This window comes from Drosophila biarmipes, chromosome 2L, assembly GCF_025231255.1.
Source record: "Drosophila biarmipes strain raj3 chromosome 2L, RU_DBia_V1.1, whole genome shotgun sequence".
NCBI lineage: Eukaryota > Metazoa > Arthropoda > Insecta > Diptera > Drosophilidae > Drosophila > Drosophila biarmipes.
This window is the reverse complement of record NC_066612.1, coordinates 5050597-5073420: the sequence shown is the minus strand read 5'-3', so window position 1 is coordinate 5073420 and position 22824 is coordinate 5050597. Positions and strand designations below refer to the sequence as shown.

The 22824-nt window shown below is 42.2% G+C and overlaps 2 protein-coding genes across 7 annotated transcripts in view; one reads left to right on the top strand and one right to left on the bottom strand.

The window, feature by feature from the left end:
- LOC108033591 (fibronectin type-III domain-containing protein 3A) overlaps window positions 1–22824 on the bottom strand; it is a 260877-nt gene that overhangs the window by 197143 nt on the left and 40910 nt on the right. The window lies entirely within an intron of this gene.
- On the top strand, window positions 508–21275 carry LOC108034758 (uncharacterized). Of its 6 annotated transcripts, none has more exons than XM_050885615.1 (12): window positions 508–1078; window positions 1739–2764; window positions 5441–5467; window positions 11754–11884; window positions 13607–14002; window positions 14261–14563; window positions 14681–15205; window positions 15404–15487; window positions 18256–18507; window positions 19000–19222; window positions 19540–19733; window positions 20008–21275. In XM_050885615.1, exons 2-12 carry the CDS (start codon window positions 1827–1829, stop codon window positions 20139–20141), a joined length of 3207 nt encoding a protein of 1068 aa, XP_050741572.1. In that variant the 5' UTR covers window positions 508–1078; window positions 1739–1826; the 3' UTR covers window positions 20142–21275. The 6 variants fall into 6 exon arrangements, 5 of the variants coding, with proteins under 5 accessions (XP_050741572.1, XP_050741571.1, XP_043950264.1 ...); XM_050885614.1 differs by having other exon boundaries at window positions 11748–11884; XM_044094329.2 differs by having other exon boundaries at window positions 11727–11884.

The window sequence follows — 22824 nt, the reverse complement described above, 5'->3', positions numbered from 1 at the left end:
GTTTTTTTTGTGTGCTTTTATTGGGGGAAGAGTGAGAGAGAGAGTGAGTGAGAGGGAGCGCGAGAGCGGGAGAGGGAGAGGGCGGATTTGAAGACGCACAAACGAATTGAAAAAATAAATAAAACGAATGCGAGAGAGAGAGAGCGATTACGTTTGTCATTGTGTTTTTCGGGGTTGCACACAGCAACGGCACACAGTCACAAATACAGCGATCAATCGCACATACCACTCCCACTTTTTGCCCTCGTATTGGTGTAATGCGAGACGGGCCACAGACATACCCATTCGCATTCGTACTCGCACTCGTATTCGTATTCTGGTTTTGCTTTGCACAATCGCAGATACAGATACACCAGCCCAGGTCGCTCTCACTCACAGATACACATGCATGCAAACACGTATATGCGGCCCGTGCTATACATATACGCTGGCCTCTGCCGGCGTCGCTGCCACGAAAATCCGAAAGGAATCGAATTGAAACTCGCCTTTCATTACGAATTTGTCATTCGTAAGAGAAGGTAATGCAATAAAACTTTTGCGCGCGCATTTCTCTCAGTACATAACGGTGGCGCTTCGTCTGTGTGTGCGACTGTGTGTGTGGGTGGGCTAAAAAAATAGCACTCGTTTGGCGCCCTCTCGCTCGCTCTCCCGCCCCAGCCGCCTCGCGCCATCCCGCTCTCAGTCGATTCCCATTCGAATGCAATTCGTTTCGTTGATTTCTCCGATTCGCGAAAGAGCGGGGGAAGAGGAACCAGCAGCAGCAGCAGCGGCAGAGGCAGCGACGCCAGCGCCGCCGTCGCATCCAGCTAGCTGGCATCTCTCAATCTCTCAATCTCTCAGTGACAATCCGTCGGTACGGTACTCGAAAACGGACACAGCTCCGGTTTCCAAAATTCCAGTACGAAAACGGTAGTATTCGAACTCGATAACCATACCCGGGCAATCGGATTAAATCATTCGAAGTATTTAAATAAAATATAATACATCACGGCAAATTATCATCTTCAGCAAGCAAAGTGCGCGAGTGACTGGTGTCTGTGCTTTTGAGTTTTAGAATTACTTTTAAAACCCCTTAAAGGTAAATCTATCTTTCATATCGAGTCGTTCAAATAGGGCTGAAAATAGGTTGTTTTATTCAAATCCCTAGGACAGTTAATCGCAAAAATGATAATAAAAGAATTAGCAATATCTTTCAATATAATTCCATAAGTATCTTTTTATCTATTCATTTTAATCTTTCGATAAAACTTCAATACAATCCTCTGTGTACGAGTCGTTATACAATTCGTTTCTGTTTATCAGCAAACATTAGCCTGAACGGAACTTTTGACAGATTATTTCAATATATTTTGCTAAGAAAGGCATTGATATTAAATCTGAAATATACTGTAGTTAATAGAAAATTTGGTATCACAAACTAGGTTTTACAAAATGTTTCTAGTAAATTTTTGAGTAAAAATAAACAACTTTTTAATGATTCTGTTTGAAGATTCAGATACAAATTAAATAAAAGAATTAGTTAGATCGCAAATTCGATTACAAATTCTTCCAAAGTCCCAATTCGCCATTTTTGTAAAAATACAAAGCCATTTATAAGCGGATGTGAGTCAAAGGACAGAGCCCAATTAGAATTTGCATAGAGAAGCCTAATAAATAATTAAAAACGAATTAGGAGTTCATTAATTATTTATCCGCCTCTTACCAATTCTCTTCTCTATTTCTCTCTCTCTAACTTTAGAAAAAAGATAGATAGATAGAAAAAAGGCAACTTACGAAGTCGATTAGAAATTAAACAAACAAATCAAAAGTGTTGGCCATGATGAAGTATGGATTCTGTGACAAGTGAACAGAGTGAAAAGAACAACAACAAGGCGGGCGCAATAAATAACAATATAATCAGTGGAATTGACAGAGCCGCGGGCAATATGAACACCACCGCCATGTTGATGCACCACCAGCAGCAGCAGCAGGCCGCAGCGGCAGCAGCAGCTGCAGCGGCGCAACAGCAACAGCAGCAGCACAATGGACGCGACGGCAGCAACAGTTCGCGGGGAGCCAACGAGGATCGGCCCAACGGCAGGAGCTCGCACACAGGACGAGGATCGAGCTGCTCCCCGGCCAGCTCGCCAAGTCGCCATCCCAGTGCCGTGAGTCCGGTCAGCTCCCTCAACCACTCCATGATGCAGCAGATGCAGCAGCAGCAGCAGCAACAGCAACAGCAGCAACAGCAGCAGCAGCAACACCACCAGCTGAGCCCCCCGCCGCATGGAATGCCCTCGGGCAATGGCCTGCCGGCGGGTCTGCCGCCCCGCATGCCCCACGGACTGCCGCCCCACTCGCTGGGCCTGCTCAACTCCCTGCAGATGATGCACCACGCCTCCCCGCTGGAACTGATGGCCGCCGCCCACCACCATGTGCCGCCAAGGTCGTACAACTCGCCGCCGCCGATCTCCACCTCGGATCCCAGCGCCAACGAGTGCAAGCTGGTGGAGTACCGGGGTCAGAAGGTCGCCGCCTTCATCATCAGCAACGAAACCATGCTCTGCCTGCCGCAGGCCTTCGAGCTCTTCCTGAAGCACCTGGTCGGCGGTCTGCACACGGTCTACACGAAACTGAAGCGCCTGGACATCGTACCGCTCGTCTGCAACGTGGAACAGGTGCGCATACTGCGCGGCTTGGGCGCCATTCAGCCGGGCGTCAATCGCTGCAAGTTGCTCTGCTGCAAGGACTTCGATGTCCTCTACAGGGACTGCACCACTGCCAGGTACGAATGGGAAAGCAATTGGGGGCAGCTACACACGCAATTGGGGGCTTTTCCTTATTATTTTAAGGCTTCACTTCCGTTTCACCGATCTGTGATTGAGAATTTCGTTTGGCATTTTCTTTATGGAATTTGTAGAAATTTAGGAATCGGTTCCATGAAGGATTCAAAGAACATATTCTTTCGAGTTAAAAAACTTATAGTTCAAATTTGAAAGAAAAATTCTGAAATCTTTTAAGATTTTTCCAGAATATTTTTGTAGTTTATAGGTTTTAGTAGACGCCTAACCAAATAATTCTAAGTTGAAATCGAGAACCAAAAAAAATGTATTCATATTTTCATATAATTTCCAACCAAAAATCAAAGATTGTTTTTAATATTTAGCTTTTTGAATAATTTGGTTTATAAAAATGTTCTCTTAATATTATTGAAAGATAAAATAGGTTAGATATTTTTACCAAAAAACCAAGTTCTTAAGTTTTATTCCAGTTCAACTTCACTATCATTTTCCCAGCCCTAGTTCTATCTCTCGCTTTTCGCCGAGTGCATTTGCCCAGTTAGTTGCATTTCTAGTTCGGGGTTTGCTCTGCAAAATTTTCTCATTTCCTGTTTCCGCTTTGGCCAACTTACGCACTCAACTTGCGCCCGGCACCCCCAGCTCTTGCTTGGTGCAGCGGGCGCAATGCAAATAGTTTGTGCATCGATATCGATTAACCCGGGCAATCAAAAAACTTTCGTCTCGCACTTCGCCCTTTGCCTTTTCCGATGACATTTGGCGGAAATACGCAATGCAAACGTAACGCTCCCCGTGGCACAGCCCCTTGCTAACTATCCGAAAAACTGCGTAATTCTTTTGAGCGCCTCTAACAATAGTTGGTGAAACAGTTTTCCACCTTGTACGAACTTTCCTCCTGCTCCGTCCGATGTTTTTCTGCCTTCTGCAATCGACGTGTGCGGTGCCCTGTCAGCTCATTTCCGTTCGAGTGGAAAAAACGACAAGCGAAAACATAGCAGAGAAATAGGTTTTCGTTTTTTGTAGTCCCTGTGGGGATCTAGGAGTTACGGGGTCTAGAGTTTTTCATGGTTAAATATTATAACATAACTCATGGAAAACCTCTAGGAAATGCTATTGTCCTTGGTAACAGAAAGTTTTGCCAGTTGGTCAATTTTCAAAATACAGTTTAGGGTTGCCAGGTTGCTTAGAAAATATGTCTAGGAGTTACGGGGTCTAGAGTTTTTCATGGTTAAATATTATAACATAACTCATGGGGAACCTCTAGGAAATGCTATTGTCCTTGGTAACAGAAAGTTTTGCCAGTTGGTCAATTTTCAAACTACAGTTTAGGGTTGCCAGGTTGCTTAGAAAATATGTCTAGGAGTTACGGGGTCTAGAGTTTTTCATGGTTAGATATTATAACATAACTCATGGGGAACCTCTAGGAAATGCTATTGTCCTTGGTAACAGAAAGTTTTGCCAGTAGGTCAATTTTCAAAATACAGTTTAGGGTTGCCAGGTTGCTTAGAAAATATGTCTTTAATTTTATAAGTTCTAGTAAGGGTTCTTGAAAGATAAAAGTCAAAGATGCAGATACAATAAACAAATATTTGTTTTAAAGCTAGAACAAAATAGAACACTACACAAACTTAATTAAAAGTTAATATTCCGTTTGAAAGACCCAAGAGAAACCCAATACCTTGTGGATATTTAAACATCCCCAGACCGAAAAAACGTTTACGAACCGAACTGCCCGGCATTGAGACATCATCAGTCGAAGAGATTACAACCTTGTATTTCAAAATCCCTTTTTTTCTGTTCTGCTCGGTTTTTTTTTTTGTAGGTCGGTGAATAGTCCTGGGGTTTTGTTTACAGATCCCGGTTGCTCACTGCAGAACGGGTTGAACTGGCCGCTGACCACAATGCAGTCGATGGAAAACCATCTAGTTAATTATGGAAAAGGGCTGAGCCACATGTGTGGAGTGTGCTCCAAAGTGCACATGCGCTTTGGGCAGGGAACTGAGTACACAGGGCGAAAACGAGATCCTTAAAAAATATATATTGCAAGATCAAAGAGCACAGATAGGATTTTGTAAGTTAACTGTTCTCAGCAGAATTGAAGTGAAATAAAAGGTATCAAAATATCTTTTTAAATTCTGATACGTTTATAATTTTGTAGTAGGCAGTATTTTCCAAAAAGTAGTTATAAAAAACCTCAAAAATATTTTTCCCAATGAAGAACCGAGCGGAGAACCAGAACAGAAACGGAGACCCGGTCCAAGTACAATTCGAAAACCGAACCGGACCCAAACATGAGGAACGGTTAAAATGCGGTTGAACCTATTATTAGGTTGAAAAGTTTTGCGCTAAATTGAAACAAGTTGGGAGAGCGAAAGGGGAAATGCGAAGTGGAAACCGCTGAAGGCAGTGCTCTCGGGGGATAATTACAAATTGCCCGGGGCCAGTGGGGGGTTAAAGGGGCCCATAGACAGGGCGTGTGCATTTTCACACCCGCTTGCCCGCCAAAATGCAGGCCCGGCCCATCCATCAATGAGAGAACTGGCCTTTCAGCATTTTTGAGAACCCCGAATTTTTTCCGTTTCGTACTTTGTATTAAAGTTTAACCACACAACGTTTAACAATTTTGCCTCACTTGTCTCTTCTTCTTCTCTTTTTAATTGCAGATGCCTATCGATCAAGCCACCAGAGAGGTAAACACACAAGTATAATAAAAAAACTATGGCAATAATTTCTCTCCTCCTACCTTTTGGTTATTTTTCCATTATTATTTATTTTACGAAGGAAAAGCAAAAAAAAAAAAACGCATCGTATCGATACACTTGAGAGTTTTTAGAGCGAAAAGAATTTGTTTATTAAATTAATTAAACTCGAAGCGAAATTTTGGGCGAGCCTCCAGGGGCGGAAGTCGAAAGGATGTGCCAGATAAAAAATGCAAAAAATAATGCAATACTGTAAATAGAGCGTGAAAAAAGGGTTTTCATCCGATACGAAATTTCGGCGGTGCCCAACGGTAGACAGACAGGTGTGTGGATTGATTTTTGGAGATACCATTCAGAGGGAAATACTTTGAGGGGCCGAGAGAAAAGTTCGATTAACCAACTTTAAAAGAAAAGCATAACTTACATACATCTTAAACAGTTTAAAATCTATAATTTTTGTGTAAATCTCAATTTGCAAACAAAGATCCTCACATTTTCACTCTAAAACACTCTTGAGCTCATCCAGTTGTATACTCCTTTTGTTTTAAATCGAAAAAACACTTACGTTGCAATAATTTTTTATTATATTTGTTTGCCTTTTCGTGGGGGCTTCTCCTAGGGCAGCCAACCATGATAATGATTTTTTGTAAAAACGCATATATTTTTTATGTAACACGCTCAACGCTCATAATTACAAGAATTATTGACACTGACATTTCATGGGTTCGTATCATTTTGTCAGCATTTTTGTGTGAGTCGCGCTCAGTTGGCAAATGGCAAACAATTGATTTCGATCACAGTTGACAGTTCGGCCTGGCCCCTCTCCAGCTCGCCTGGCATTTTTTTACCTAACTTGGCCAAAACGGCGTTTAAGCGGCATCGACCAAAAGGCAGAAAAGCCAATGAGCCACGGCAACGTGTTGTGACCGAGCTGGTGGGCACACCTTTCCACTAAATTGGACTAAAGCCGTACTCCGACTCCGCCGAAGACTTGCCAACCAGCCGATCCGATCTGAGCCATGGACTTGCGGACCACAACTATGCAAATTGCTCGGGCCAAGTGGAAACTGTTGGACAAAAAACGAGGGACTCTAGAAAAAAGAGGGAATTGAAAAGCCATCGATTGATTTGACTGCATTTGAGTTTAATTTGTTGCTAAATTTGTTCGGGTGAGGAAGGCGGGTTAAGCTAGGAGTAGAGTTTGTGGGAATTATAAGGGGGTTTTCATAAATGGCGAGGTGTAGATACATACATAGTTAAAATTTAATAATATTATTGAAAGGAACTATTAACTTGAACTATTGAAAAAAGATTAGCGGAGTAGAAGTATAATATTATAAATAATATTTTTTTAACCTAAAGGTTTTTATAGTTACAAAATAAAGTTTAAGAAAAATTTTACCTTTAAATATAATATATAATAGGACAAGTTGGCCTTAGGATAGATAACTACTTTTCTTATTTAATAAATAACTTTTAAAGTAGGTATCATACAAAATGGTATATATAAGAGAGGAAACTAACGTAGACAATCCTACAAAGTGGCAGAATGAATAACATTTTCCCATACATCTCGCGCTGGCGAGTATTCAAATTGATTACAAATAACTTAACACAAATTGCGACAGCACATTGATTTATTGTGTGGATTTCAAATGCCCAGCTTTGTTGCTCAGACCGACTATAATTTATGCCATCGCACAACAACGGCCACTGTCGAATGTCTAATCACAAATGACTGGCTGACAATCAAGAGATCAACTCGACTCGGCCGAACTCCTCGGGCTGTCGAATTCGAGAGGCGGAAAAGAAAGACAGGGGAGGTGTATTTAATTATATTAAGTTTCTAAAACAATTCGAGCCTTTGGCTTGCCGAGGTGTGAGCTTCAGTTCGGGCCATTTGCATTTTGCAAAGCCAGCTTAATTGAGTGTAACCGCATAACAAAAGCAACATTGTGGCTGCCTCTCCGTTCAATCTAAATGAGGCAACAATAGTTCAATTTATTTTTATAATAATTACAGAGCCTAAAACAAAACTGCACCCGGTGTGCATATATGTTTTGTACCCAGTATCTCAGCATCATGAGATGCGATGCAGTCGTTATAAGGTAGGAAGGGGAAGTAGTAGTAGGGGGCGATCTTGGCTAGCCATAGCCATCCAAGCCATTGTTGGTGTGGCATGTTTGGAGCTACACTTTTTGTTGCCCCGTTGGTTTTTGTTTTTTTGTTGCGAACTAAATGAGTTATTAGCACGCCAATTGCAATTGAAGTGAGTGAGGAAAAAACAAAGTATGCAAAAACAATTGCCCAGAAATCTGCATTAATGCACTGCACTCCTTGGTCCGGGGGAAATCGCAAGTCGCGCTGAGGAAATTACACAGCTATAACTTGGGGCAGGAAAGAAGGCCACCCAAAATTGCTAATTACCATGTGATTTTCATTTGAATATTTGACTTGACAGGGAAAATTTGCATAGGAAAATGTCGCAGCGACTGTGTTTTGGATATTTCTCAAACACTATTTGTTTCACTCATTATCGGCCATTCATTTCTCAATGATGCCAACTCAATAATTTTTTGACGAGAATGATGCCAATTCTTTCAAAGTATTTCCTCAACTTTGCCGAAAATCTTGTTTAGGCATAAAACATATATATAATTCTTAACTTCAATAAACTAAAATCAAATAATAATAATAAAGCATTAACTTAACAATAACGCCAATTTGCATAAAACATACATTTTTTGGAGAACAATGATGCCAATTCTTTCAAGTCAGTGCCCAATCTCTCTGAAGTCTTGGATAAGTAAAGTTATATAATTCTACTTTAGAGTGTTCAGCCAAACCTAGTTAGTATTGTAATTCTCAATTTCAATTGGCAGTGGCTCCCATTTTATGTAGTACTCGATCATTTGGAGAAGTACAGGGCATAAAACCCACAATTAGCCTGGCAGCATTTCCCTGAGACTTGGGGATCCAAAACCCCTCGGCGAATGCCATGTCATTCGTACATTTGCATGTCATTTAACAATGAATACGAAAGTCGACTGAAGTCAGGCGTTGTCTTTGTCTCGTTTGGGCTCAATGCAAATTCCAATAACATTTATTGTTAACAGCGAAAGAAATTCGAGCCAACTTCAAGCGCCAAGTCAAAGGGAGTAGTATGGAATTCTTTCCCGGCTTCTTTCTGGGAATTTCGAAAAGTATATTGTCGGTCTCACAGAGGCTCTGAGACAAATGGGCCAAGCGGTTCGAGGGGCTAGAATCAATTTGAGGCTATGGATTCAATTAACATTCTGCATTGGTAATTGCAAATATGGAAATTGTGCGGCAGGCACACATTTAATTGTCGGTTACTTGGGCTTTGCATTGATTTAGTTGCCGGCAAACACGCTCCACAGCGGGCACAAGGTGGCAACTTGGCCATAAATTTAATTGATTTGCCAATTTGCAGCTAAGCCCCAGTTTCTGGAGTGCGGCTCAAGTCCCCCTGGGCACTGGGCTAATAATCCCAGGGATTGCGGATTCGCTGACAAATGCCGGGAACGCCTATCCTGCAACTATTCGATTCGATTCGAAGCGATTCGAAACGATTCGATTTATGCAACTGGCCAGCGGAGTGGCACATTTAGCACAGTTTGGCGCATATTTTGGCGGCTGTTTCTCAAGCGTCCTCTGGCCGCAAGTCAATAATTAACAACTCAGCTATCCCTTGATTATTGAAATATATGTATGAGTGCGATCGTCGAGGGGACGCGAGGAGACAGCTGCAAACAGGTTCCAGAACTGTGTGGCGAATTCGCCAACCGGTTCCTATCCTCCGGTCGCTATTATATTGTTTTACTCGTTGTGGCAGGCATTACCCACAGCGACTATTTTGACAAATTGTTGTTTATTCCTGACTAAACGTTTGTCCGTTGCGCGAAAAAATGCAAAATGACATTTGCGGCGAGTGACAACGGTGCATAAATTAGCAAAATGGCAGTTGGCCGGGCCGAAATATTGGAATTCGGTCCTAGCCGATGAAAATTGTATAACCCACTGAGCGCTTACAGGCGCAAATAAATAGAAAATTAGTAGTTAGGCTTTTCCGTTTAAATTTTTTGTCTTTTAACCGATTACTCAATGTCAGGTTAGCTTTTCTCGTTGACTTAACTGGAGGAAATGTTTTGGTTAAATTTGGCGGTCATAATATAATTCTTTTTAGGTTTGTTAAGCCAGATTCCACTTCGTGTAAACTATAACCTTAACATGACATTGAGAAATTGCAGGAAAGTTGAGTGTCTATTGATCTAATAATTCAGTAATGTTCAGAAATACATTTTGAAAATTTAAAGTCAGTATTAAACATTAGTTCGACGAAAAACCGATTTTTTCGGGAAATGTTATATCTATCGGTTATCTGAAAGATATTTTCGTTAAAATCCATCTTGCAGGTCACTATTATTGCATCACCTTGACAGCATTACGTTTATCCCCCAACCCAATTACCCAATCTTATCCGAACCCTATGCAACGGACACATTCTAGGGAAACCAAACTTTCTGAGCAAGACAAACATGTCAGCCTTTGCAGAACCGAAAAACTTTCCAATGAAAGTCTTGCCCTGCCCGAACCGAAGCACTTCCCATAAATCCATTCAACTTGACTGACAGACGCACGGGTCTCGGATTTTTGCACGTCATAGCCGGGGGAACGGCCTTCCGATTCCGATTAGATCCCAGAGGCGAAACACTTTCGCTTTCCCGCGGAGACGGTTGTTTTCATTTCTCAGAATGATTCATGGCTAAGGAGCCTCTTTGGCTGACCCAAAGGGGCCAAGACAACAACTCTGGGCTGTTTGTCGTTGAACGTTTAATGGAGCACAATTAAAATCCAGCCGCAAATATTGTCTGTGGCAATATGTAACTGCAAATATTTGGAAGAATCTTCGTTATCCGAAGAACGCACAATTACAAATTGTTAGGGAGAGTTTCGCCATACGTATGGGGCAGGGTATGGTGTGGTATAATTTATATCGTGCACACGATCATTGCTACCTGTGTTTATTTGCCATCGTCTTTGTCTTGGGCCTCTCTGAGGGGAGGCACCTGTGTACCAGCGGCAAACATGGAATGAAGATTCCATAATTTAATTGCTGGAAGAGGAACCATCTGGTTGGGGACCCCGTACAGCTGGGCCAGGGGTCGCTCTATTTGCTCAAGACCCCGGGCTCCCCTTTGCTAGTATTTGCTGCAGTTAGTCAGTGTTTTTTCAGTTTTTTTTTTTTAATTTTGAATTTGGAATTCGGCCCCCTGCTTTATCTCCTGTTTGTCATAACTTCCACCCGCTGCGCCAAGTTGTTTATGAGTTTTCGGTTAACTATTTGGCCTAACCTGCGTCAAGTATTTGCCCAAGACTTGTTTAAATATTTAATACACAAATAGCAGCAATTGCGGGCATAAATTACTAGAAAAAGTAGTTGAACTCGTTTTTTCCTTTCTTTGTGGCTTCACTTTGGTATTGTTGCCGTTTTTGGGCTGTACACCATTTTTTTATGGCACATAATTAAAATGGTAGCACGTTTGCGTTCTTCTCGTTTTTGGCTTTTTATTTGTCCCAAGTCAACGGGGGGTGCCCACTAAACTTGGTTAAAGCTTAATTAGGCAATGCAACTTGTGGGCGAGAGGCAGGGGATACGACTTGAAAATGGCATTTTCGGAGGGGGAAATTATTAAACAGCGAGATTCTTCGGAATAGTTAAGCCGTGATGGATGCGTTTATGGCGAGACAGGCCATCAAAAAATTATAGACACTTTTTGGTAGAGGCAATACGCTGCCTTTACAGAAGCAAATAAAACTAAAGAATTTACAACAATATTATTTTTAAATTTATTCTGCACGGTCTGGCATGTATAAATCACTGGGAGGGCTATAAATCAGCTTTAAATATTTACCACGCTCTTGTGCGGAAGTACCTATGTATAGGAGTTTATGAGTTTACTGAACATATTTGTCTTTAATAGGCTATCCTTTGTTTAATAGGTATTTTTTTCAATATTTACTTCGCAAAACTCTCAAGCTGTCAATAAATAAAATGAATAAATAATTAGTGAGCATGAAAATGCAGCAGCACAATGCAGAAATTAGCATTTGAACTACCCATAATTTTGTACCCACAAATTTGCTGAATTGCGACCACTGTGCTGAGGCATTTGGCATTTTTTTGTACTGATACCACGGATATTGTCCATTGCTCTCAACCCAACAGTAACTCTCTGCAATTCCGCAGTTCCAGACCGGGTAGACCGCCCAAAAGGGGACCCGTGGGGCTCTCCCTGCCGCCCACTCACCTATCGCAGCATCCGCAGCTGAAGAAACATCGCCTGGACAACGGGGACTATGCCTATGAGAATGGGCACATTAGTGGTGAGTAACCGAATACAGTGTTGCAGGTACACGGGAAGAAGTACAATTTCTTAAAGAGAATTGGTGTGACCGCATACTAAGCTGGATTCAGAAGATATCCAGTGTGACCTTGATGTAGAAATTAAGGTATCATTTAGGAATTTTTTAAAGTTTAAAATTTTCATAGAGATAGCTGAGTATTCCGTCTTTGAAATAAGATTCAACTGCTACCTTTCTTTTCTCTGTGCACTAAAAATTCCCACTTGGCGCTGCCAATTGCATTTCTCACACAATTGAGTGGCATGGCCGCAGGCGCCACGAATTCGCATTCGAATGGTAATGAAATCATTCCCAGATTGGCCACAAAACTTGCTTTCGGGGATCGGCGGCTGTTGTGCCTTTTCTGTGTTTCTGTATTTCTGTGCTTCCCCAATCGATCGATGATCGTCGCTGCCGCCATTTGTGATTTGTGGTCGCTGCTTGTTGGCTGATTACAGCTTACAGCTCTGCCAAACGAACAAAAACGAAACGGATACACAGCCACAGATACAGATACTTTGGCTGGCCAAGTTCCCAGCCAACGTTTGAGCCACCAGAGCCACAGATAAATGGCAGCCAGAGCCACAATCAACTCGAATTCCACGCTGTGATTTGTACTGGCACAGGAAATCGCATTCAGCTGAATTTTCAAATTGTATCTGTGTCTGTAATTATGATAAGTACAAGCGGACTCGCAATTAATTGATTTTTACATATTTCTCTATGATCGCTAGAAAGAATAAGTGAGCGAGAGGAAGACAGACCCTCGGCTGACAACTTGGTCAACGCCTCTTTCTATTATTGTGTCCGAAACGCACAACATTGAAAGATAGCCGAACAGCAACAAAAGCCCGGTCGAAAAATCTCAAAATCTTTTTCTTTAGAACCATGCGCCGCCGGCGCCTTCTGAAACGAAGATGGGTCTCAGAAACTCTTCGCACTTTTTCGCCCCGTCATCCAGGGCCATAAAGAAAAGGTTCCCCGAGTGAATTATGGGGCGTTGATACATGAGTGATATTGCATTATTAATGAAAAGTGCACGAAGGCATTTCTATAAATTTTTAACTGCATTTCCCTGCAACCGAACAGTCGTTTAATTGCATTCCAAAGCGAGCGGATTTTTGCCAATTTACAATGTGTGCACTCTGGAGAATTTTAAAGCATTTAATGGCCCACTAAATTGTCTAAATGCATATGGCCGTATATGTACACACGGCTGTATATATCCAATGCAAACAAATGACAGCCGTAGATACACATGCCAGATACAAAAAAGTATCTATGTGCTCGCCGTGTGCGTGGGTGCATTTAGTTGTTGTGTTTAGTCTGGCCGCTCAGACAATAGACACGCCATATATAGATACAGGCTAATATATAATATATATATTTGGCAGACACAGACAGGAACAGGTGTCAGTTGGGCGAGCCATCAAAATGAAAGGCAAATATTGTCGAGGATGGGCCAATGGACGTCTGAGTATGCATTTTGCAAATTAAAATATTTACCAAGGTCCAGGCCACAAGTATAGTAATTATTGATTAACGTTTAAGTTGGGCACTTTGGGAAATTCAAGAAGCTTTAATGACTCCTTAATAAAATATTATATTATTTTGTGTTAAAAAAAAATGGTTTTTGAAAAGGTTGAAAAGGGAAATATATCAATTATATTAATTTGATCAATACCATTTAATTTATTTTTGCAGATATGAAGTCCCCCCTTTTGGCCAATGGCTACAATCCGCCGCCCATCAATCACATGGCCTTCATGCAGATGAACGCCCATCATCCGGGGGCGGCGGCTCTGATGTCGCCTGGAATGCCACCGCACGGACTGCACGCCCGTCCCGAAAGCCAGATGCTCAAGGCCGCCGCCCAAAATGCCGGCATGTCGGCGGCCAACATGGACGCCCTGGCCAGATCCGGAATCTGGGAGAACTGCCGGGCGGCCTACGAGGACATAGTCAAGCACCTGGAGCGTTTGCGGGAGGAGCGGACGGACGAGCGCCAGCAGGCGATGGGCGTGGGTGGGGCGATCGTCGACAGGGTCGGCAATGTGATGGTCTCCGAGCACAAGCCCAGGGATCTCAGCTCGAGGAATTGTAAGTATCTAAAATAAACGAAAGTTTTAAAAACAAAATGAAGTGCTATCTTAGAAGTTCTACCTAAAAAATGACTCTGCCTCCAAAAAGTATCTTATAGTAAGCTTGAAAAAAATCGTAAATATTGTAAAACATTTATTAGATTGAGAAAAAAAACTTTACTGAGAATATTCTCAAAAAAATCGAATTTTATTTTTAAGGAAATGTGAAATAGTGTATTTCCAATGCATTACAAGATACTTTTAAATAATTTTTCAGGCTCTCCCACTCGCCAAAGTCCGGTGCTGAACCTGAGCAAGTCCGGCGGAAACACGGATCACGGCGGCAGCAACTGCGATGCGGGCAGTGAGCGGAGTGACTGCCACTCGGTGGCGGGCTCCCCGGGAAGAGGGGGCTCCCGCAGCCTGGACGAGGGCAGTCGCAGCGGCGTCGGCGGGGGCGCGGCCTCCCATGTGGGCGGCGGAATCATCGGGGTGGAGGACGACGAGGAGGAGGAGGAGAACCTGAGCGACGAGAACCAATCCGAAGTCGATGAACGCTGCCTGGCCAAAGATGACGAAGGTGAGTGGACTTTACATTGATCCCACTTGTTTCACCAGCAATGTGCGATAACCGATGGCTGAGTATGTTTTGTGACATTTCTGACTCCGTGTGGAATTCGTGTCTCTTCCCCGACAGATTTGAGTGACACGGAACGTGATAATCTGTCCACCGGTTCGGCGGCAGCTGCAGCGGCCGCAGCAGCGGCGGCGGCCCACCAGCTCCACCAGCATGCCGCCGCCACCCACCACCACCAGGCGGTGGGTCTGTCCCACTTGGGGGTGGTGCCCCCGCATCAGAGGGGCTCCCCCTCCTCGGCCGAGGCAGCCGCTGCCGCCCTCCAGCACCAAAGAGCCTTGAACTACTCGCAGCTGGCGGCAGCCGCAGCAGCGGCCAACGGGGCGGCAGTGGGGGGCGGTGGCGCCGTGGCCAACGGGCCATCAGTGGGTGGGGGCGGTGCCCTGACCCCCAACGAGGCGCTCCTGGCGGCCAACGATGCGGCCGCCCTGGCCGGCGGTCTGGCTCTGGGTCCGCTGGGCATCGATGCCCACGCCGCCGTGCCAGCGAGCTCCACGGAAACGCTGCTCAGGAATATCCAGAGCCTGCTCAAGGTGGCCGCCGACAATGCCAGGCAGCAGGAGCGGCAGATCAGCTACGAAAAAGGTGAGTTTCGGATAAAGTATCTGTAAGATACTCTCATAGATTTTATTCGAAGGAAGACCATAGTAATTATAACTAACTTTAAAAACAAATTCAAATTAAATTGACTTTTTATTGGTATAGTTTCCTTTAAAAAAATGCTATTTCTTATTTAAATGCATTAATTATTACATTTTCTTTATTTCTATTTACTTTTTTTAGCTGAGCTCAAGATGGACGTACTGCGAGAACGTGAAGTCAAAGATTCGTTGGAGCGTCAGCTTGTTGATGAACGTAAACTGAGAGGTGAGTCAAAAATGTTAAAAATATTTATAAAAGACAATAGGAAAAAGTTTAAAATGCACATTATATAAAAGAAAAATATTGTTCTTTAAGTGTAATATGTACTGGGGTACAAATTAAAATTTTTTTAGTATTGTTGGGTATTACTCATCGAATCATATATTTTTAAACTAAGTAAGGAACACGTTATAATTTTTTTTGTTAGATAATAGTAGTTATTTTTTATGTTTTAACATTTGCTTCAACCGAAAACCGGTTCACATTAGCGTCAGTCCACTGTGAGTGGCGATCCATCCCTAGCTGCTGCAGCAAATCAGTCCTGACAGTGCGCCACAGCCACATCCACATCCACGGCCGTGTCCACATTTAGCCCCAGATTCAGATTCATACCCAGATCCACACCCCGATCCCGGCCAGCTCCTTGGCTCTGCCTATGCCGATTCCGACTCCAATCGGGCGCACTTAATGCAATCTGACTCAAATGACAATGACACCTGATATGCCGACTGTCTGCGAATGCCCCCTCTTAACCCCTTGGGGGCCCCTTAACCCCTCCACTCTGGTGGTCGTCGTCAGGTTGCGAGGAAGAAAAATAAATATATAAAGGGTTTTAGGGCTCAGGCTGCTGTTCTGTCGCCGGGCCTTTTTCAACAGAAATCACAATTCAAATGAATTTAATATCATTTCATTATTTAGTTACACTCGAATGATTGGCAAAAAGTAGCTGAGGAATGGGAGTTCAGAATGGGGAGCTGGAATCTGAGTTGCAGAGACAGAAATCCTTTAATTGGTTGTTGTTCTGGCTGCTCTGCCTTCCGACGACTTCTTGAAAAAGACCTTTAAAGGGTTGTCCGCGGGGTTAAGGGTTGATTACCTCTAGAGAAGGCAGCGATGGAGAAGAACTAAGCCTAATTGAAGGGGGCATAGAAGGCGGAATCTACTCAGCCAATTAACCAAAAATAAACCGATAAATATGAAACATGTAGTTCAAAATAAAATCATTAAAAACCTTAAAAATTGACTACTTTGAAGTAACTTGGTAATGCACCAATTACAGGCGCTGGTACTCGATAATTTTTCAATTGCATATGCAAAAATTGATCCATATTCGGGCCACACACTCGGCAATCAATCGCAATTCATTAGGCTTACAACTACTGCAGTTTCACCAGCCCAAAGGCAACCCTCAAATTTAAAAGCCGCCATTGAGGCAACCAAAAAAACCCAAGAGCTCCACCCAAAAAGCACAGCAACAATGTTACAAAAAAAAAAAAAACGAAAAACAGCGGAATTACAATGCGAATACAAAGGGAACCAGGGCAGACTATAATTGCCCACCGACTGACCGACCCGGCCATAACTTAATCTCCTTTCCCCCTACTTTGTGGGAAAATTATGGAGGGAAAAGCAGTACATAAATCAGCAAACGAAAAGCGACCCGAAATTGCATGCAACTATGCAAAATGCCACACAGGCACATAGACATCTAATTGCAACTAATAATAACGCCGGCGATAAAAATCGCAGCCCATGTACGAGTTGCGAGTTGGGGTTTCGGTTTCCACTTTTCGAGTCCCAGAACATGGGCTACAATTGGCCATTTGCGACGGCAGAGCGTGGGTGCAAAAATCGAATGGAATGGCGCTGCAGATGGAGGGCAATGCCATCGACGATCAGCCATCAACCATCGCCCATCGACCGATCCTCGCTGAAATTCAATATGCCTGCAAAAGATTTGGATTTGATTTGAGGTTGATGCTATGGCTCCACCCTCAAAACGGCTGTCACCACGCTTCATCGCATCCCAGCCACATCGGCACTGTCGATCAGAGGCACTCGGAAAAATTACAATAAAACTTAAAATATATCTCTTGGAATGGCTAACAAAAATGCAAAAGCAATGTTTTGAACAGAAAGTATCCAAAAGATACAAATATAGAGATTTAACAATGCCACTTTATATTTTCTAATTAAAGAACCCCTATAAAATGTTAAATAAAATTGCGTATATAGATCCAGAGTTAATATAAATGGAGAAAATATCTTTTTTTCAAGTGCAATATTTTCCGTTTGATTTTCTGTGTTTTTTTCTATGCCTCGCGATCTGGAATGATTGCAAGTCAGGATCAATAAACATAATTGCGCCCACACACACGGCCGGATGCGCACTTGAATTGGCACAGGCAACGAGCCAGAGAACTGGGGCCCGAACTGAATAAAGCCAGCTCGAGAACCAGGCCCAGAATCGTTTGAATCGATCAAATTACCAGTTTGCAGTCGGAGATCGCCGCACGATCTATCTATCACTCAGTATTTGCTGTTCCTTTCGGTTCTCGGGGGCTTGGGCTGCTCTTTTTCTATCTCCTGACATTTCCGTGGAAGGAATTTCGTGTTAATGTTCGCATCATGATTTGCGGTGGTAATTCTTCCCAGATCAGTGGGTCAGTGATAGCAATCTATCAGTCTAGGTATTTGCAAAATGTAACCTAAATATTTGAGGTACAACAGATATATAATACTTATTGAATTTGTAAGAAATTATAAATGAAACAATGGTTTCACACAAGAATTTAAGAAATTTAAGGAGGAATATTATTTTTTTTATGTCTTTGTAAATACGGGCTGCCTTTGTTTTTGGTTAAGTTGATTGATTTTTTCTTACTTTTATAAGAGGTACTTTAACTATCTGCTTCCAGTCGGAATATATAAATAATATAGACATTTTAAATATAATAATAAACTAATGTTTCTTATTTTTTTAATATTTTTAGTGCTCTACCAGAAGCGCTTCCGACGCGAGCGGAAGATCCGCATCCGCTACCAGCAGCAGCTGGGCGGCGGAAGTGGGGCGGCGAAGGGCAGTCCGAATGCCAATGGCAGCGGAGGCGGGGGATCCGGATCCGCCTGCAGTGAATCGGAGGCGTGTGGCGGCGGGAGCGGTGACACCAAGTGCAACAACAACAACAACAATAATAACAACAGCAACAGCAGCAGCCACGGCGGCGATGTGGAGACGATGAAAGGTGAGTGCCGGGGGTCAAGGACACGCACAACGCATGGCTAACAGATCCCAAATATCCCCAACCACCCATCACCCACTCCAAACCGTACCCCAACCTGGCCCTTAAATCTCCCCATCAGATATCGACTACGAAAAGGAGCTAAACCATCTATAGATTTGTAGCAAGAAATCGAAAAGATTCTTTTAAAGTCCCTAAAAAAAATTACTACAAATAATATAATAATACAGTTTATTAATTGGTTCTTGTTATAAAGTAAGAATACATTTTTAATTATTAATATATTAAGCCTCAAATCGTTAATATTACTAAAAATGCTTCAATTAACTAGAAGGTCCTTAAATATTGGTTTATAAATAAAAATAAATTGCGAAAATTTCCACGTAGGTCCTATACCACTCCGTCAAATAGAATCACCCAATCCACCACCCCAAAAATGCCACCCTACGCTTTTTAACCAACACAGCGCCCTCTTCTATTGACCATCTTCCGTAGAAAACGATGCTGGCAGCGAAAAATCGGACAAGTCGCTGGCCTCCAATTCCTCCTGTGATGTGACCGCCGGACATTCGGCTGGCTCCGTTTCTGGCTCCATCTCCGCCGGTCTCAACTGCCCGGACTCCCCTACCCACTTCAAGCGGGAGCCCCACTCCGACCACGAGGGCTCCGTGGAGCGCCAGCCACGGTCCTCAGCCGCCGATGAGGATAACTCTAAAAGGTATTTTATAGATACAATACTCACTACCTCAAAAATATCTTTTTTTATCCAGCTGAGTTTAGAAGTAAATGAGTTATTTATGTTCCTAGTTAGTAGCTGGTCCTTAGACCACTAACGCAGAGCTTATAATTCTCATAGAAGGGTTGGGAATAGCCGGAACCATGCTATAAAATATTCCTTACAAACATATATTAAAAATATTATTTTCTAGTTATTTTATACCCTACTTTAACGGGCTGCATTTAAGAGCATTAATTTGTTTTTATAACTGGTTATGCATAATATTTATATGTATTTTTTATTTCATTTTTTTCCAGGTGTGGCAGTCGCGATCGAGATGAGAGACCGCCCAGTGGATCTGCGGCTTCTGCCGCCGCAGAGGGCAGCTTGGCAGCTGCAGCGGCCGCAGCAGCAGCAGCAGCGGCAGCAGCAGCCAGCAACGGCAAAGGTCCTTGGAGCTATCCGGGCATCGATCTGATGGCCACCGGCGCCTTCTGGCAGAACTATTCCGGTGAGTTGAGGTCCTAAAATATGTCATGGATTTTAGGGTTCTAACATACAGTAAATAGTTTGAAAACATTATGAGACAACAGAACTCAGCAGCAGAAAAAGTATCTTATAGATTGCCATACCTTCTTGTTTATATTTAACTTTTTACCTTTCACCTTAGAGCTAGAGGCCTTTAAAAAATCTTTAAGAAATGTTTTTGTGGGGCCTATGTATAAAATATATATTTTTTCCCTTTCTAAAGACATCTCTTCCATTTCCCATTTATTTCCTTGTAGAATCCCTGGCCCAGGAGCTGGAGATGGAGCGCAAGAGCCGTGCCGCCAATGCTGAGCGGGACGTAAAGAGTCCGCTGTCGGAAAGGCCGACGGCCTACTACAAAAACTCCGTGCTCTTCGGCAGCGCCAACTAAAAACACACCTGGGCAGGTGAGGTGGCAAGGATTTATTTGATCTCAGAGTGCAATCCCCAGCGGCGGCGGCTCTGGAGTGGGAGTTTAAGAAAGCTGAGTGTACATACCTAAGAGAGTTACGATAGAAGGACGAAAGGTTCGAGTTTCGAGGACGTTGCAAACGTTGGTGCGGCCATGTTGTATATAGAGAAAACATAGTGAAAAGATGCAGAACTTCCGGTATCCCATATAGAGTGCTTAGATCCAATAGCGAGCAGTTGTAAGCTTAAAGATACGTTGTACATAGCAGCCGATACGAAAGACTTTTTAATGAATTGAAAAAAAAAAAACCGATAAGCTGAAAACCCGTGTAGGCAGTTGGCATACCTTACCTAGCATTTAACTTCCCCAAAAAAGAAACCATTTTAGCATTGCTTATAAACCTTACGATATAGCTTCAATTCGAGTATATAAATGTAACAAAAAATATGAAATATATGAATTAAAACGTAGATATTTAGGAAGAAAGAAATAAATCTTACGAGCCGCTTTTTAGTGTTTTAAATGATGGACGAACGTTTGATTTGTTTTACGAGGTAACTTTTCTAAAGCTAAGATTTTAATTTATTCACTAGCCTAGCAGGAGTGCAGTAAGCACAGTAATACTAAAAATAGCATATAAAAAGAACAATTAACTTAAAGTATTTCACTTGCCTAGGCGGCTAACAATAATTCATATTATATATATCTAATAATAACTATGAATAATAAATGCTAAACAAAGCAAACTTGTATGCCCGTTACAAAAGCAAAACATAAAAGAGGAAAAATGAAAAATGATCAAAAATTGACATTAAAAACTATTTAAACGCTTCATATGCTATTATATATACACCCTATATGTATACACACATTAACTTTAGTCATAACAATAGTCAAAGAACAAATAATTCCGCGAATCAGCAGCAACAAAAACGGTTCAAAAATTGTGCAACATTTAGCCGCTCGCAGTAAAAACACAGAAATTATTATAATAAATACGATTAAAATAATACAGCAACCGACAGCAGACAGACAAAAGAACAACACCAACAACCAAGCGAAAAAGTTTAAAAATAATATATAATAATAAATTATTATTGCAAAAATAATAAAGCGACAAACTGTGTTTTCATTCATTTTTTGGAGGTGTCTGTGGGCGACCCAAAAGTGGGCCATAATTAAATGTATATAATGGGGGACTTAAATTGGTGGAAAAATTGGTGTAGATTGTGGAGATTTATAAGCTTTCCAGAGCTTGAAAATATTTGATTGGATTAAACCACGAGGTAAGGTATTTAAAATTGGTTTGTGAGGTAAAAATAATAATTATAAGTGAGATAAATATTTATAAAAAAATGTTTAGGTGTATTTATTTAAAAATAATAATATTGAGAGGTATTCTCAATTATTTTGCTTTTAGAAAAAGCTGAGTAGATACAGTTCTTGATGAAAAATAAATTAATAAAGCATGTTTAGGCTCATAACCCAAATAAGAGGAAGCGCTATTATTGTCGATCTTCTGAATTAATGATCCGAAATCACTCGCATAGGATGTATCTTTGTTTAATTGTCGTCTATACAAAAGCCTTTATGCTTCGCAGATTAATTTCTTGTGTGCTGGGCCTCAATTTGGTCTAACATATGCCAGTCTAGGCGATTTTAGCATTTAATTATAGCACCCGAGCAGACGTTCATCAGAGGAGCGTGAGATACCCGCAAAAAAGAAGAGATATGCGAAAACCAATCGATCAGCGACCCGGCAAATTCTTGTTTTTTATTTTCCCATTTTTTTTTGGCCATCAGCTGCGAGGCGCGCGTTTGGACAGTTATCGATCCAGAATCCATAGAATGTATACGGCAGATGATGATTTATGCGTCTGGGCTCAAGGGGATCAAATCAGCGTGGATCAGCTCTCAATCTCCGATTGGCGAGAAGAGACCGCGCCGATTCGGATTCAGAAACAGAAACTGCATATTGTGATTATGATTATTGGTAAATTATATTTAATTTACAGTTAAACGATCACGTATGTGCGCCAAAGGCCCCGAAAATGTTTTCGCCAGAGCCCCAAACACACTCCAAAAATACCTTTCCGACCTGACCTCAATTATCGATTTAACTTTATTATTGGTTTTGATTTGGACTTTTTGATTTCGCTGGGCCCATCTCGGCAGGAAAAAAGTTGAAATTAAAAGGAATGCTGTTGATTGCTATGTTCGTCCCGATCAAAAAGAAAAAAAGGAAAGAAAGGGCACTTCAAGGGGCTTGGGGATACATATGTGTCGCTGGATCTGGAGCATTAGGTGGGCAGGTCGCTTAATTCTCGTTAATTTCTCACTGGCAACGTGCAGCGTTTAGCTGATTGCGGGTTTCCCAGTCGATCGCCGGTCCTTTTCCCCCACCAGTCGAGACTTAAATTGTGGCAATCATATTTTGTGTTAAATGCATTAATTTTAAGTTTTATTGAGGGCTCTCTGCCCGTACTTAACTGTTATTTCGCCAGTTTTCGGGAACTGGTTGACAATAAATCAGATTTATTTGAGGGGCGGTTCCTTGGGGTATAACTGGGTTAATCATGGGAACGCAGGAGAAATCAACGGATAAGTTCAGGTCTAAAAGATGGTATGAAATAGGGAGTTTCCTTGGGGAAAGTATTGAAAC